The 16,145-nt window shown below is 41.7% G+C and overlaps 1 protein-coding gene across 2 annotated transcripts in view; it reads left to right on the forward strand.

Annotated features, from left to right (window-relative positions):
• The window catches only part of LOC133130530 (protein kinase C-binding protein NELL1-like), a 204,051-nt gene that overhangs the window by 132,137 nt on the left and 55,769 nt on the right, over positions 1–16,145 (forward strand). For both annotated transcript variants that reach the window (XM_061245181.1, XM_061245182.1), the window contains exon 14: positions 9,755–9,877. In XM_061245181.1, the coding sequence (XP_061101165.1) occupies positions 9,755–9,877 (123 nt within the window). The remainder of the gene's footprint in view (positions 1–9,754; positions 9,878–16,145) is intronic.

The following is a 16,145-nucleotide window of genomic DNA, read 5'->3' on the forward strand; positions in this document are numbered from 1 at the left end:
AATTGGAGCCTGATATGTCTATTATCAAAATCCATTTCAACTATTCACCAATCAGCTTGGACTTTTACGTTTTAAGGCTGGATATAATGAGTGTCCACCTGAAATATTACATGGCTATCAGTCTGAATTCTGAGACTTCCACCAACCATATATGAGCTCATAAAGTCAACCAGTAAGAGTCATTGATACGTCACCATTTTCAAACTTCCATGTAAATGGAATGTTCCCTGAAATCTGTCGGTTTTTCAGGGCAGTCCTGCTCTTATCATTGATGGAATGCTGATTAAATGAGCATAAAAAGCCACAAAACGGTCGGTTTATCGCATTAAAATTCCACATAAAGACAATTATTGTCCAAAACACATAATATAAGGTTAAACTGATATTTTAATCACAATTTTTATGTTGATTTCCGTAAATACCATTTTTGGTTGTCTTCCCTACCCACAGTCCAAAGACAGTAGGCTAACTGGAGACTGAGCAGTGTGTGCTCCCGGCAATGGGTTGGCAACCTTTCAGGTGTATTCCTGTGTCTATCGTGCTCGAGTCCAGCCCCCCATCACCTTGGCCAGGAATAAGAGGCTTAAGAAAATGGATGGATGAGAGAACCGACAATCCTCTACAAGTGCCATTATTTCCCCTACATTCAGGTCCCTGAAGATAGTATTTACAGCAGACAGTATTTACAGAAGCATGTCGTGACCTAGCATCCTAGGAATTTTGTCAAGATTTTGTTGAATGATAGTAGGAATGTACTGTGTTTACAAGTCAGCCAAATTGATCCGGTTACTCTTGCTGCATAGTTTGGGGTGGGGGGGGAGTGCGAAGCCATCTTTAATTGGCTGAAAATTTCTGTGAAAAACTGATCAATTCGGATGTCTAAACTGTTTGGTCTGGAGCCACAGAAAGCACACGGGCCACATTAAAGGGTTGGCACTGTGGAGACAGATTCGGAAACAAGTCCCTTTGCAGTTCTTCTTTTGAAGCAGAATAGTGTCCCATTTCCCCTGCCAGACTGCCAGAAAGTCAATATTAATATTCTGAAGGTGATGCTGTGTCTTTTCCATTCCAACGCCCTTTGTTTTGTGCTAATTGGCTTTGGGTCCGAAATAAAAACTTTGTCAGCCCACTAATTACAGCGGGCATGGCAAACTGTTTGCTGATTTTTATTTCGTTTATTTAGTTTTTGTCAAAATAAAAATAATGTTTGAGTGAAATACAGTGCTGGTAATCCTTGCAGTTCGGTCTGTAAATCTTGGCTTTATGGCTGTGCTTTGTATGACTTGTTCCAGGAGCGTTGCGCAAACGAGGGTCGCCTTAACCACACAAGTCACATTCACGCACTAATATTATCCGTGTACCTAAGCGGGATAATGCTTGCGTCTTTTTCTGTAAGAAGACACCCGCGACCTCCTTTCCCATGTCGTCTCCCACCTGCTTCCGTTCCGGCATCTGATTTCAGTCGTCTCCATATTTAAAATGAGCTCGACATTTACGGCCCTCTGCCTTATTGCCGTATGATTCTCGTACGCTGCAGCATATTTCTTCTTCAAATGTGGCACTCACGCTTGCGTGTCTTGCTGGGGGGGGTCTGCTTTGAGATCGTATGTAACAGACCCATTGAAATGGCTGCCTGTGCTACCTCTCTACCCCCTGTAGCTTACTATATTGTGTTTCAGTCATCTCTCCATGACACCATCTTGTTCAATTTTATGCTGTTTTGTTCCATTTTTTGCTGTTATAAAATATGTATGCTGAATAAAAAAATGTGTGACTTATTAGAAGGTCTGCTTTAGCTTCGTAAGGGCAGTCTGGATAAGCATGAACAGCTCTGCCACCTGTACGAGGTTTATTTCCCGCGCATTAGCTGTTGGCAAGTGAAATGTCTTGTAAACAATGTGGGGTCAAGCTGCTGTGGTGTCCAGTCAATTCCCTCATTTCCTGTTCAGCTCCCTGAAGAGATACCGCCATAGCACTGCCAAGCAGACACCTCCACAAACTGCAAATGTTTAGAAAAACCTTTTTTTATATATATATATATATATTTTTTTATGCTTCAGCTTTGGTATTAGCACAATAAGCCATGCAGTAGGCTAGTGTGTGGAAGAACATATTTTGATTTATTAACTTTGGTACTAGCAAAATAAGCAAAATAATATTGTGGCCACCACTTTGAAGTTGCTTATTCAGACAAACCACACATACCGTAGGAAACGTTATGTGTTCTATTGTACTGATATGTTGTCACTCAGTTGTCTCCCTGTACAATAAGTGGGTGTACCTACTGTATATATGAGCTAATTCGGTCAATAAAATTGGTTACCTCTAGGTAAATTGAAAAAGAGAAACATTTTATTTTAGATGAACAATTAATTTGATGCACCAGCTGGGTATAACATTTTGCAAGATTGCAGTAATGAAAAACTATATACGGATATACGGTGTTTGCTTATAAATTTAATTCAATTCAAATCAAGTTAAACATATAATTACTTTCGAGTTCAAGTGTAATGAAATCCAAAACCTTGTTGGGATTTGTTTTCCAGCAGTGCCTTATTGGCTGTCACGTTCTTAGTTTAAAATTGAGAATAGATTATCTCAGACTGATTGACTTACCCAAATAGGGGCCAGGCATCTATTGAGCATTTGTACAGTGTAAGTGTGGTTGGCATTCTGAATGCCTTTAGCATTTCACAGAAGGTAGTGTTGGTCCATGATTTAACCTCTTTCATTTCTGTGGCACATTGCAATATGAGAAATGAGGGTGTACAAGTAGAATCCTTGAATACCTTGACTAGCATATTGCAAGTTGTAAAAAAAATAAAAATATTGTCATTAATAGGTAGTTTGCAGGGCCAGACGAGTTATATTTTCCCCAAGGTCTTTTTCTCTGTTTTACTGGCTAATATAATGGGCTGCAACTTCTTATGGTTTCTCAACCCTGTGTTTGTTATGCATATGGGAGTTGGAGAACACTCCCCTGAAGGTTATAAGATCTTTACAGAACTGACTCAGAATATTTATTGAAGCTACATCATGCCATCGGCTGCATCTAAAATCTTTTGGCCGGGTGTACAGTACATCAAGTCGGTTGATGACCCATCTCATCTAATCTCAAGACCGTTGCACTCTAGAACAGGATGAATATTAAATATTTTTACACAATGCATTTAAAGTAATGCTTTAATATCTAAGGGCGCAGCCTGTTGCCTAATGGCTATGGTACATGACTAGGACCCGGGAGGTTGGTGGTTCAAGCCCTGGTGTAGCCACGATCCACACAGCTGTTGGGCCCCACATTTCTCCAGGGGGAATTGTCTCCAGCTTAGTCTAATCAACTGTAAGTCGCTTTGGATAAAGCCATCAGCTAAGTAACAGATGATATCTGAATTGATGGAAAAGTCTAGTGGACTAACCATTCATTCTGTAGCTCAGCACTGGACCTTTACTAGCCTGTACAGTTAACACTCATTTGGTATTACTCTTTACATTACATTACATTGTAAAGCAAAGGCTTTCCTCTTTTCTCTTGTCATCCTATTTCCTCTAATGGATATACCTTAATGCACAATAGCATGAATGTGTGTTCTGCTTCAAAACATTTCATATCCTTTTGTGTATGTTGGCATCACACACCAACCCCTGATATATTGTCATTGTCATTGTCTACTTTGAATCGTTCAAACATAATTCCCCAGTTGCTAGCAATGGAAAACGAATACTGTCCTTATTGTATCAAGACACTAATACTGTCTGATCAGGTCCCAAAAGCAATCTTATCAGAAAGTGGCCACCTGATCCTCTTGGTTTCTGTCATTTTTTGTGTATTTGTACATTTTCATTGTGCCATAGTGGAAAATGATCTGCTTCTCTCCAGTACATTGCTTTAATATGATGTCAGCATATTTAAATGACTTTCTTAGAAGATAGAACTGGCTCCTCCCAGAATAATAACTGGATTTAGGCTGTTCTCCTGTGGAGACACTCCATCTTTGGATGTTGTGACATCAAGAATTAATTTGACAGCCTTTGTTACATTTTTGTTTGCTAATGAAAAGAAGTACAGGAGAAATTCAGCCACATTTTCTTTTCTTCTGATCGGTAAAGTTCAGTTAACATCAAGCCCTGCAACTATACTTAACTGCAGGCAATCTGTGTATGGAGGAAGAGCTCCAGAAATACTTCATTGTGCCGTTTCCTTGTCAGAGGTCATTAAATTTCATATTAACATGCGGTACAGTTTGATGCCATCGCTGAAGGCTTCAGATAACCAAAAGGAATTTGTTAGTAGGTGTAGATTTTGGGTTTACATAAAGAGTTCTGAAAGTAAACATTTTTGAAACCATTAATGATGTATCTCTTTATGCAAACCTGCAAACACACTTGCATACATCTCCTTGTGGACACATTCGGTGTTACCCTAAATATGTGACTTGACGCAGTAAAGGGGGTATCATCGCCCAGCTCCCAACTTTACAGGATGCTTGAACAACATTGTCAGATTTATTTTAGGTCCAAAATTTGATTGTTCTGCATTTTTGTCTAACTTATATCCCTACTGTTTCCACGGTAAATATAGTACAGTACAAAGAATGCTAACACTGTAGATGATTAATTAAAAGTACCCGGTCAAACTTCATTCTATGTCTATACAGCGCACACAAACCTATAAGTCATTGGATTTAAGAACTCTGATCTCCATGCAAGCGTAGCATGACTGGTTACACGCATCATCATCTCTGGTTGTCAAGGGTCGATTCTGACATGATTCATCCTGACATGGACATCATTTTATAATTGGCCTTGATGAGTTTAAATTAGGCAGAGGTTATGTGTATAATATCCAGAATTGTTTTTATTATTATTTTTTTTTTTTTCATCTTCACAGTTCCAAGATTATTCCTCCAGTTAGCCTTTTAGATCAGGATGACTTTGAGGAGTCAACAAGATGCATACTGAAGGTATCAACACAGAAGAACCCTGTTTATACCTGGAGCAGCCTGTGAATGCTAAGGAGTGTGGACAAACCTTCATTGACCTTCTGTCTAATTCACAACTCGGCCCTGCATTTATTTTCCCTCTCCCCAAAGCTCAGACTCGTTGTAAGTAGAAAAACCATAAAGGGGTCACCTTGCATCCACCGGCTTCCTCCATCAATTTAATTTGAGGCTCCAATAAATAAGGACAGCATCAGTGCTGCATCACTCTCTCACTTGTGGCTACAAGGTGGGGGATGGTTAGGGCCCAGACGGATGAACTTTAATCCAATTATTTTCAAATGACAAGGTAGAAGTTTTCACTCTGAGCCCCTGAGGTGAGAATGTTTTAAATCATGTTTAGGCTGAGTTGAATTTTTTACTTCGACCCAATGATGTCTTAGAAGTTACACTGACCATGATTTGGGTGTCTGCGCTTTCTTTTATGGTGAGATATTATGATCTTTGAAAGAGGCGAATCTAGGACACGAGGATGGTGTTCAGCACTGCTCCGTAAAGATTAAAGCACTTGTGTCAGAGTTTTGTAAAAAGGAATATGTGAAAGATGGCAGTTTTGGGAGTAAAGGCTGGAAAAAATGCCATGCTGTGTACGCACATACCATAGTTACCACCTTTGAGCCCTGTTGATGTTCTGTTCTCACCTAAATAAAAAGGTGACAGTCGATTTTGAAGTCATATTTAAGTTGCGTTGTGCAGTTGTTTGAATGTGTTCATTCATTGCTTCTGCTCTTTTGTACACATCGGGTAAGTTGACTCAAACCATTGAATAATATCTCCCTGGTAATTTTCTGTGCATTTCTGTTGAGGACTTTCCAATGTTATGTGTGATTCTCTTGGGAAAATACTGAATTTCCTGGCAGAGGGGCACCAATTCCCAGGAATAAAAATAGTTCCTTCCATTGGCTAATCATTCATTAAGCATATTATTGCTGCAGGTCATACAGATTCCTTTAAAAATCAATGTCTCAATATCTGCTTGTATTGTGGCTATATCATCAGTGTTTATACTGAATGTCTGCTTCAATCGCCTGGATAGATGTGGTTTAAAACCATTTTTGTGGTGAACTTAGTATTAACCTACCATTCCACAGGTAGATTTAATTTCAGTTATTTATATTCTATTTTTGCTGGAATAAATCTTTGCCAAAAAAAACCAAATTTATCCCAAAGTAATTGCCTCGTTGCAGCTAGAGGAAAATGGGTATTATAAGTATAATTTTAATCTGCATGAAAAGCCATTTTCTTTGTCTTGCATATCCTCAAAATATTACCTTAATATTTCAGCCATGCAGTCTCACTTGTTCTCTCAAGAATGAACCAGACCATGCATATCATAATGGACTCTAACTTGTATCTTGTACGTTTTCTGTAACCAGAACATGGAAGTGTGTACATGAAAATGTAATGAAATGATCTGCATATGAGTCACTTTAATTATGTATTGCCCATGTTTTAATGTCACGTGTTCTGTACCTCGGCTGAGTCAGCAGTCAGTTGAAAACCCATTGAATATGATGTCATACCGCACTGCTGCCATTGATTTCTCAGTCTTATTTCACCCAGGAAAAAAAATCGAACAACAAATAAGCTTCAATTTAACTAAATAGCAATAAGAAAATAAGACACGGTACATAAACACTGGGTCACTTGCTTGCCACACATTTTGTATTTATTTTTATGCACTAAAAATCAGTGAGTGAGTCAAGGGGAACTAAATTAACAAAAGATGAATTGCTCTCCAAACAATCAAATGAATCAATGAGCTAAAATAAACAGACTGTCTTTATTGCTGTGCAGCAATTTATGTTAATAAGCATGATATTGTTTACTAATTTCTCATTTCTTAAGGAAAGTGTCTCTCAGGAAAAAACTAAAATAAAAACTAAAAATGAAAGCATGTTTAAATGATATAAGACAAATTGGAAGACAAACTCTGGATTTAAATTTGAAAACGTATGTAAAAATGAGAACCAGTATATTGCTATCCGTACAGTGCGTATTTGGACAGTGGTATCATTTCTGTCGTTTTGACTCAGTACTCAGCACATTGGGATCAAATGATTAATATGATGTAAAAGTACAGACTATCACCTTTAATTTGAGGGAATTTTTGAGGACCAAAAGTAACAAAGTAAGACAGTTAAGCAGACTTTTGAATTTGTCAGGTGCATTCAATTGCTTGTTTAGTGCAGGTATAAGGAGGCTTTGAGTATTTTGTCATGGTTCTAAGCTTTTGATTGCCTTTGCATTCTGTTATTTGCTTTTGCCAACATGAGGACCAGAGTTGTACCAGTCAAGGAAGCCATGTAAATCAAGGAAGCCATTATGAGGCCGAGAAATGAGAAAAAAAAAAAAAAATAGCAGAGAAATTGGCTTACTGAAACAAACTGCAAGGTGCAAACTAGTTGGCTACAAAACAGGATGGTCAGATTACAGTTTACCTACAAGTGTTTCCTAAGGCACCTGCAGAGTTCTGGAAAGTTCTGGACAGGTGAGATCACTATTGATTTGTATATGAGTGATGGCAGGAGCAAAGTGTGGAGCAATGGAAGTGCCCAAGAAGTAATCCCCCCCCCACCCCCCATCTGCAGAAAGTGGTGGAGGGAGTGTTATAGTTTGGCGTTTGGCTGCCACAGATGCTGGCTTTCTTGCCTTCCTTGATAATGTAACTCATAACTCATAGCAGCGACAGAATTAATTTGGAAGTGTACTGAAGCATCTTGTAGGGGATATGTCCCTACACACAATGTGTAGAGTTGCGAGGATTGATAATCAAGATGTTTCCATTTTAATAATGGCCGTTTAAGTATGGTAACATTGATGTGAGATAGATGCTTATACCATCCTTCTAAAAATAGTGGCGTAAAGTCAAAAGTCTAAAATATTTTGCCAATTTCAATTAATAAATAAATCATTATTAAAAGTACACATTTGTTCAATCTTAACTAAATGTAAGTACTACGCATTCAGTTTATACCAAACTCATATAAATAATTCAGCTAAGAAGGTGAAGGCATTTGGGAGTTCTTTAAGATCAGATGTTGACTTCATTCAATACTGGAGCATTATTAATACAAACAACCTTGGAAAATATAACAAAGTTTATTATACAGAAAGTACCAATTCACTACTGTGATGTACAGCAGCTACGCGTGTTAGCATTGGGCGCGCGTCCACGCCGGCATGTGGGGTGTTTGTATATTGTCCTGCATATGTGCGGTTATACAGGCATGCCTGCGCACCATGGACTCGTGTTCCATGAGATCAGAGAAGCTACGATGGAGGTTTGAAACTAGCTGGACAAACTAACTACGGCACCTGAAGTTTGCAGGTTGCTTGCCTCATGGGACTTGCAGGGGTTGCTGTTCAGGCTCTGTGGCTTGGGCGCATGGCTCTTCAGACTCGTGTCGGCACCGGACGTCTGGTTTGCGGTTTTCTGTGGCTGGTCGCCTGTGTGAGTGTGCGTCACTCGGTCTTTGGGGCCTTCCCAGTGCTGCATCTCAGACGTGGTTCCGATAAAGTTGATTTCCGGAGCGAGAGTTTGTGGAAGGTTTCAGGATGCGTGTTTGAAGAAGAGTCTTTGAAGAAGAAAGAGATTAGCAAATGCTTCATCCTTTTATAATTAGTAATAATAAGTATTTCTAGCTACGCCTATCCCCAGCACAGTATTGGATTACAGTACAACAGGGTAACTGTCCTACACCGCATGTATTGTAGTTTGGGAGTTCTATGGAATGCTGGGACTTGTAGTCCTATTGTCCCTTCAACCTTTCTGTTCAAGTTCAATCAAATGCCTTCTTAATGATGTTTCCAATAAGCCTATTGTTACACCTATGTCTCAGGCTGTTCTTATTTCTCAGCCTCATATTGGCTCATATTGGCTCATATTGGCTCATATTGGCACAACTGTGGTCCTTATTTACTTCCTTAATTTCCAACAGATTCCAAACGCCTAAATTGTCTACATTACATTACATTTTTGGCATTTGGCAGATTCTCTTATCCAGAGTGACATACAGTTGATTAGACTAAGCAGGAGACAATCCTCCCCTGGAGCAATGCAGGGTTAAGGGCCTTGCTCAAGGGCCCGATGGCTGTGCGGATCTTATTGTGGCTACACCGGGGATCGAACCACCAACCTTGCGTGTCCCAGTCATCGTCTACACCTGACTCGTCAATGTACAATGACTTTTGGTCCGCTAAAATGAGTGGATTGTGCAAACAAAGGGAAGTAATTCCTTCATGGATCACCCAATATGGACGTAAATACCCTCAAACTTTTGCCTCATTTTCATTGTGTCATTTCAAATCCAACGTCCTGGAGTACAGAGCCAAAAGAACAGAAATTATACCACTCTGCAAATACTTATGGACTGCACTGTAGGTACATGTGTGTTCTTAAGCAACATATGTCAGTCAATAGCTAATTTCATTTTGCATGTACAATACATTGTGAAATAAATATTTCATACCCTCATATGTCCAATGACAATGGGTAGCTAGTCTAGTGCTAACATACAGTTCTTGAATTGGTGAATGTACCAATTATATTGGAATGTGAAATATAGTCTTATGGGGGAAATGCAGTAATTATTTGTAAAGAAACCACAGGGAAAAGATTTAGCTGCATGTTCCAAGCTCAACATAGGTTAATGTTCTCCTGCAGCTTGGAGTAATTCCGTCAAAATGTTCATTTTTACCATGCGGCAGCTGGCTCTCTCACCCGTACCTCTCTCTCTCTCTCCCTCTCCTCACAGAGCACGACGAGTGTGCCAGCGATCAGCACTCCTGCGACACCAATGCCATCTGCACCAACACTGTCCGCGGCCACCTGTGCACCTGCAAGCCAGGCTATGTGGGAAATGGAACCGTCTGCAGAGGTGAGGCCTCTGCCATCCGCCCCACCATGCTCTCACCCCTGAGCCTCTCTCCCCCACGCACCTCCCATACGTGCCTCTCACACGCACCTCCCCCAAGCACCTCCCATACGTGCCTCTCGCACGTACCTCCCGCTCCCTTCTCTTGTACGCACCTCCCACACGCCCCTACCGAGCCCCTCTCCCATACGCACCTCCCCCAAGCACCTCCCATACGCACCTCACCCAAGCACCTCCCATATGCCCCTCCCGCATGCACCTCCCATATGCACCTCCCGCTCCTCTCTCCTTCACGCACCTCTCATATGCACCTCCCGCTCCTCTCTCCTTCATGCACCTCCCATACACACCTCCCATATGCACCTCCTGCTCCTCTCTCCTTCACGCACCTCCCATACGCACCTCCCCCAAGCCCCCCTCATACGCACCTCCCGCATGCACCTCCCATATGCACCTCCCGCTCCTCTCTCCTTCACGCACCTCCCATACGCACTTCCCGCTCCCCTCTCCTGCTCCCCTCTTCCGTACGCACCTCCCGCATGCACCTCCCATATGCACCTCCCGCTCCTCTCTCCTTCACGCACCTCCCATACGCACTTCCCGCTCCCCTCTCCTGCTCCCCTCTTCCATACGCACCTCCCGCATGCACCTCCCATATGCACCTCCCGCTCCTCTCTCCTTCACGCACCTCCCATACGCACTTCCCGCTCCCCTCTCCTGCTCCCCTCTTCCATACGCACCTCCCGCTCCTTTCTCCTGCACCACGGCTGCCGTATCCTGCCAGGCGGTGGGAATGATGTGAATCGATTTCCGTGTAACGGCCACATCTCCCAGCGAGTCGTCTTCCACCCCCAACACCCTCTTTCCTCAGCCTTTACGGCTCTGCCATTCCAGTGGCAAGGACGCGTGTTATTTCCCAGAGGAAATAAAACCAAAATCTCCATGGAGTATTGGGAACATCTGGCCAAAGGCCACATATACACAGTAATGTGTAGTGCGCGTTCTGTGGTGGGTTGAGACTGAGGGAAGGGTGGTGACTGTGCACTCAGGCATAATCATAATTGGTCTAAAAACAAGGCAATGGTAATAAGAGAAAAACACTTACAACAGCAAAACCTGAAGAGTCAGATAATTGGAGATCCCTGCCACCTTTTGAAGGAATTTTGGGGGGAATTTAAGATGAGACCAGCTAGAAGTGGGATTTGACTTGAAGTTTAATATTTTTTAACAAAGTGAACTACAAAAGAGAGATCTATCAGCAGGATAAAGCGGGCGTGGGTGTAAATTAATCGAGGGAGAAGTTTGCTGAAGTATTTTTCATGCAGAGTTGGACGTGTCGAGGCGATTGCCGGATCATTTTTGCAGGAGCCCTGGCCTCTGCCTTCGGGGCTGTCAAAGCAAAGCTTGATTCAGAGCTACAGTGTGACTTTTCTCACAGCAGAGATGACATTTTTACATTATGTTCTTAAAATTTGCATTACCATGGTGAACAAATTGCCACGTGTAGCCGGCAATTAGGTCCCTTCCCTTCAAAGACTGTAAAACAAATTCACCTGGTACTGTCAGGTGAACTTATGTGCCTTTAATTAGAACTGGGAGATAGCGGTGGACCTCACCGTGTACTTTATTGGCTATCTGACAGAGATCTATTTTTTATTTTTTTCCCAACATCTGGCATCATCCATGTGAGCGTTTCTGTAGGCTAGCAGACACAGCTCCGCCAGGCCCACGGTTGGGTAATAGAGATGCACGTTTGGCTAACACGCGGCCGTGTGACTGGTCTTGGGAGAGATCGATGCAATTTGCAAAGTGCCTGCGTTTCATCCAGCAGAAGAGGCATGAGGCATGCTGAGATGTGGGGGAAAATAGGAAGGAGGAGAACTTCACTGTTACGTTCACGTTTCAATAATCTGCATAGAGTCTGCTGGGGACTCGTGGGGTTTATTGCTTTTGGAAGGAGTAGAACAACTTTAATAATTTACTGATTTTATGGAGGAGATGTGAATGTTCTGCATATAGCTGTGGTTTATACAAGCAGTCACACTCATTATTGCACTGTATATTCACTACAAATTGGTTTGCTCTTTAGATGGCTAAGATTAGAAATGGTAATAAGCAGTCCCCTCGAACTACGTGCTCTAAAAGCCTAATGTTCTGCATGCTCTACAATATCATAGTTTTGAAGGGAATGTCACATGGAGATGGTAATCGACCAGGGCCCAGAAATATTTCAAGATTAATATGAAAAACTGATCAAATAAAGATAATTATAACATTATCTTATGGCACTTTAATTTGAATCCAAGGTTTTACATTCACCCTGCTATGTCATTTTACCTTTCAGTTTGAATGCGCTGAATGCAGTTATTTCTAATTAATTAGTTGTTGTTATGTTTCTGTTTGTTCAGATGTGAATGAATGTTAATTGTATGAAAAGAAAATATTGAAGAATTGACTTTGTTTTGGGAAGCTCTTTGAGGTGCAGTGCTGTATTCACATGCAGAAAAACATTTATTTTTTGGTAATATTTTTTAAATCTTGCTAGACGTGGCTGGGTTTTCCCAAAGAAATAGCACCAGTCCTACAGTATGTGGGCAGCTGTGGCTGCTGTTGAGCAGATGTTTATAGCTGGGTCATGTGTAGGGTAAGGACAATGTTGTAAAGGAAGCTCTTTTTTTAATTACTAATATAAAGGCTCTCGCTCAGGGTCTGCTTTTTTATTTATACGTGCGCGGTGCACGGGCGGAATGATATAGTGCCAAAGATAAACTGAACCAGGAGAAACCACTTCACAACAGAGAGAGGAACAATAACTGTGCACTAGTAAAGCTCAGCCATTTACCCCATCCCTCAGGGACATCATTAATATATAGACAATGGCACAGAGCCTGCTGAATTGATTTGAGGAGAAGCGGTAATTCTTCAGCTCATTTTGATGCATTACTTTGCTTTTAGAAATAAAGAGGACCATGAGGTTCGGCAGAATATCTTCACTGGGGCTTTTTTTGTGTGTATTTTCGCCCACCCCCCCCCCCCCCCACTCCCCCCCACTCCCCGCAGAATATGCTGGAAACGATGCGTTCAGCACTGCCAAAAAGACCAATACATTTTTTATTAGTCCAACAGCGCCATAATGTAGCAATTTCAGGCTTGGAGATGGCATAGATTTAAAAATAAAAGAAAGTGGTTACCATTGCATTTCTGTGCTGTTTGTTCGAGAGATGTTCGGGGCTTCTTCCACCTGAAGCAATTTTGCATTCTGCATAGACTGAGACCTCCTTGTATTGCTGCCGGAATCAGAGTGATCAGAAACCATGCATTCCACAGCCACGCTTATCTGAAGTCATTTATACTGCAGGGCGCTTATGCATGCAGCAGGACCTATGTAGCTGTCAACTTTTAGCTAAATATAGCCTGCTATCCATTGTGTGCACTCGAACACAGAATAAACTGATATGCCATAAAGCACCTGTATTATACTGTACTATATTAGAGACACTAATATAATTATTCAGTCTGAGGTTCGTGTCTTAGGTTCTACTGTCTGTGTGCTTGCATGTGTGTGAGTGTGTGTGTTTGTGTGTACAGTGCATATGTAAACAGATACATTATTTAAATCCTTGTTTCACCACCAGTGACAAAGAAAACCATAAGGGAAAATGGCCACTTGCAAACACACACGTACCTAATACAAGCAGAAAATAAATAAATATTTATTGAAGTATACATGAATAAATATATTAATACATTATTAAATATGCATACATGCTGCTGACAAGAATACCAAAATAGTTGAAGAGCGTGACGAGGGATCGGCTTAACTTGGATGTTCCTGATCAAAAGAGGAAGTCTCTCTGAAAGCTTTCCACTCTGGTTAACGTATAATTTATGTTGTTCTCCACTGTTTTACCAAATAAATATTCCAGGTTCCAACATAAGTTTGACAATGACCTCCCCTAGTTATGTCTTAAATGAAAAGCCTCTCGAATCTTAAGATAAATGCTTTTGCTTTAATAGATAGTCAGTCTAGTAGAAAAGGCCTGTACATGTGTGTATGCTTACACAAATTATTACATCCCCAGCTATATCTAATATCAATTTGTGCACACTTGGCATATGAATTATCATAAAGATGAAATCAAAATATACACTCAGTGAGCAATTTATTAGGTAGACCTGTACACCAGCTTGTTAATGTAAATACTTAATTAGCCAATCATAAGTCAGCAACTAAATTCTTAAAAGCATGCAGGTCACTGGTTCAGCTGTTGCCCAGACCAAATTTCAGAAGTGACTTTGACCATGGGATGATTGCCAGACAGGGTGGTTTGAGTATCTCAGAAACTGCTGATCTCCTGTGATTTTCTAGAGTTTGCAGAGAATGGGAAGCAGTTCTGCGGACGAAAAAATGCTGTTAATGAGAGAGGTCAGAGGAGAATGGCCGGGAGGGTCACGGTAACATGAATAACCATGTATTACAACAGTGGTATGCAGAAGAGCATCTCTGAACACACAGCGCATCAAAAGTGCATAGGCTACAGCAGCAGAGGACCAATAAGTAAATGGTAAATGGTTGGCATTTATATAGCGCCTTTGTCTAAAGCGCTGTACAATTAATGCTTCTCATTCACCCATTCATGCACACACTCGCATACCAACGGCGATTGGCTGTCATGCAAGGCACCGACCAGCTTGTCAGGAGCATTTGGGGGTTAGGTGTCTTGCTCAGGGACACTTCGACACAGCCCGGGCGGGGGATCGAACCGGCAACCCTCCGACTGCCAGGCGACTGCTCTTACTGCCTGAGCCATGTAGTAGCCCTAGTAAAGTCTAGTAAATACCTAATAAAGTCGAGTGTATACATATGCTTTACACTAGAGGATTGATTGGTAAAAATGTAGAATATGTTAGATATTTGAGTCACCCACAAGACAGATGTTCTAAGCGGAGTTAGTTTGTCAGCCTGTATCACTCCCATTCTGCCCCAAGTCACAAAATGGCAGTCGGATTTTTCATTCCTTCGCCTCCAGCGCCAGTTGCAGATGAACAGGTTGTAATTGCACAGTAGCTGAAGGAACCTATGATTAAAAAGCACCATTTTCCAGGAAAAGACAGGGACGGCAAAGGCAATCATGGCTCGAGAAATTGCGAAGAGCCTAGTCAGCTGTTGGTATTAATCATGGAAAGATTCTGACTAAATTAATAAATGATTCTGACTATTAGTGCAATGGATTCAAACTGTGTTTCTGAGGTTGATTCTGGCAGGTCACGTGCGGGGGGCCACAGGTGCTTTCCTTCGGTTTACGCATTGTTTTCCTGCATCACGGCTCCTTGAACAGCTCAGGTATACTGGAGCGGACAGGCAGACGTCCACAGATGCAACGCAGTGGAGCAAGGCCTGTTCACCCAACAGCGAGAGACGAAGCCTGAGATGCATCTCTCACTGACTGCACAGATGGCGTTGTATTGATTTTTGGTGAGCGAAGGGGGCAGACCTTTTTTTTCTGGGAATAGAGCATTACATAAATACCTTTCTGAGCGCACAGCAGTAAACACACAGTGCAGGCACGCAGTCGCACAATCACAGTGCGAGATTTCATCGGTATCGTGGGTAGGTTTGGCCTCGCGTGACTGGCGGTTGTTAGTCACATCGGTCTGTTATGATCAGGGGACTGCACTCGGCTGCACTGTCTGATTGAGGGTAACGGCTTATTATTATTATTTATTTCTTTATTTTCGTGGCGGAGGTGTCTGGTTTCCCCCGTGACGACTTGGCTACAATTGAACAATTTTCACCCTGCCAGACTTTTCTCGCTTGCGGTTTATTTTCTTGAGGGCGGGCGAGGGAAAGGGAGGGTTCCACTCTAGCACTGCAGGCTGTGGTATTTCCAAGGGCTTAATTGAGTGTACATTAGAACGTAAGATGTCACCGGATGTGTGAAACACATTCTGGCGCAGTCTGTTTCCTTTGCTGTGTGGGAAGCAATCAAGGGCAGAATGCTAGGACACTAACTCCGACGTCAAAGAAAGTAAATAAAATACTCAAATATTTCAGAATTTTGTGAATGACACGGTACATGATTCTCATTTCTCTACCGGTTTAGAAAATCATTCAAATGGAGTTAATTGCATTTGCATTGCATTTTTGAGTGCCAGTTTGCTTTGGGCTGTGGGTGCTATGACAGACTGTCCTAACTGGATTCTATTTCAATTGACACAGTCCAATTGCTCACATCTATTAATTTACCAGTTAGAGGTAATACTATCATTG

Source organism: Conger conger, chromosome 6, assembly GCF_963514075.1.
Source record: "Conger conger chromosome 6, fConCon1.1, whole genome shotgun sequence".
NCBI lineage: Eukaryota > Metazoa > Chordata > Actinopteri > Anguilliformes > Congridae > Conger > Conger conger.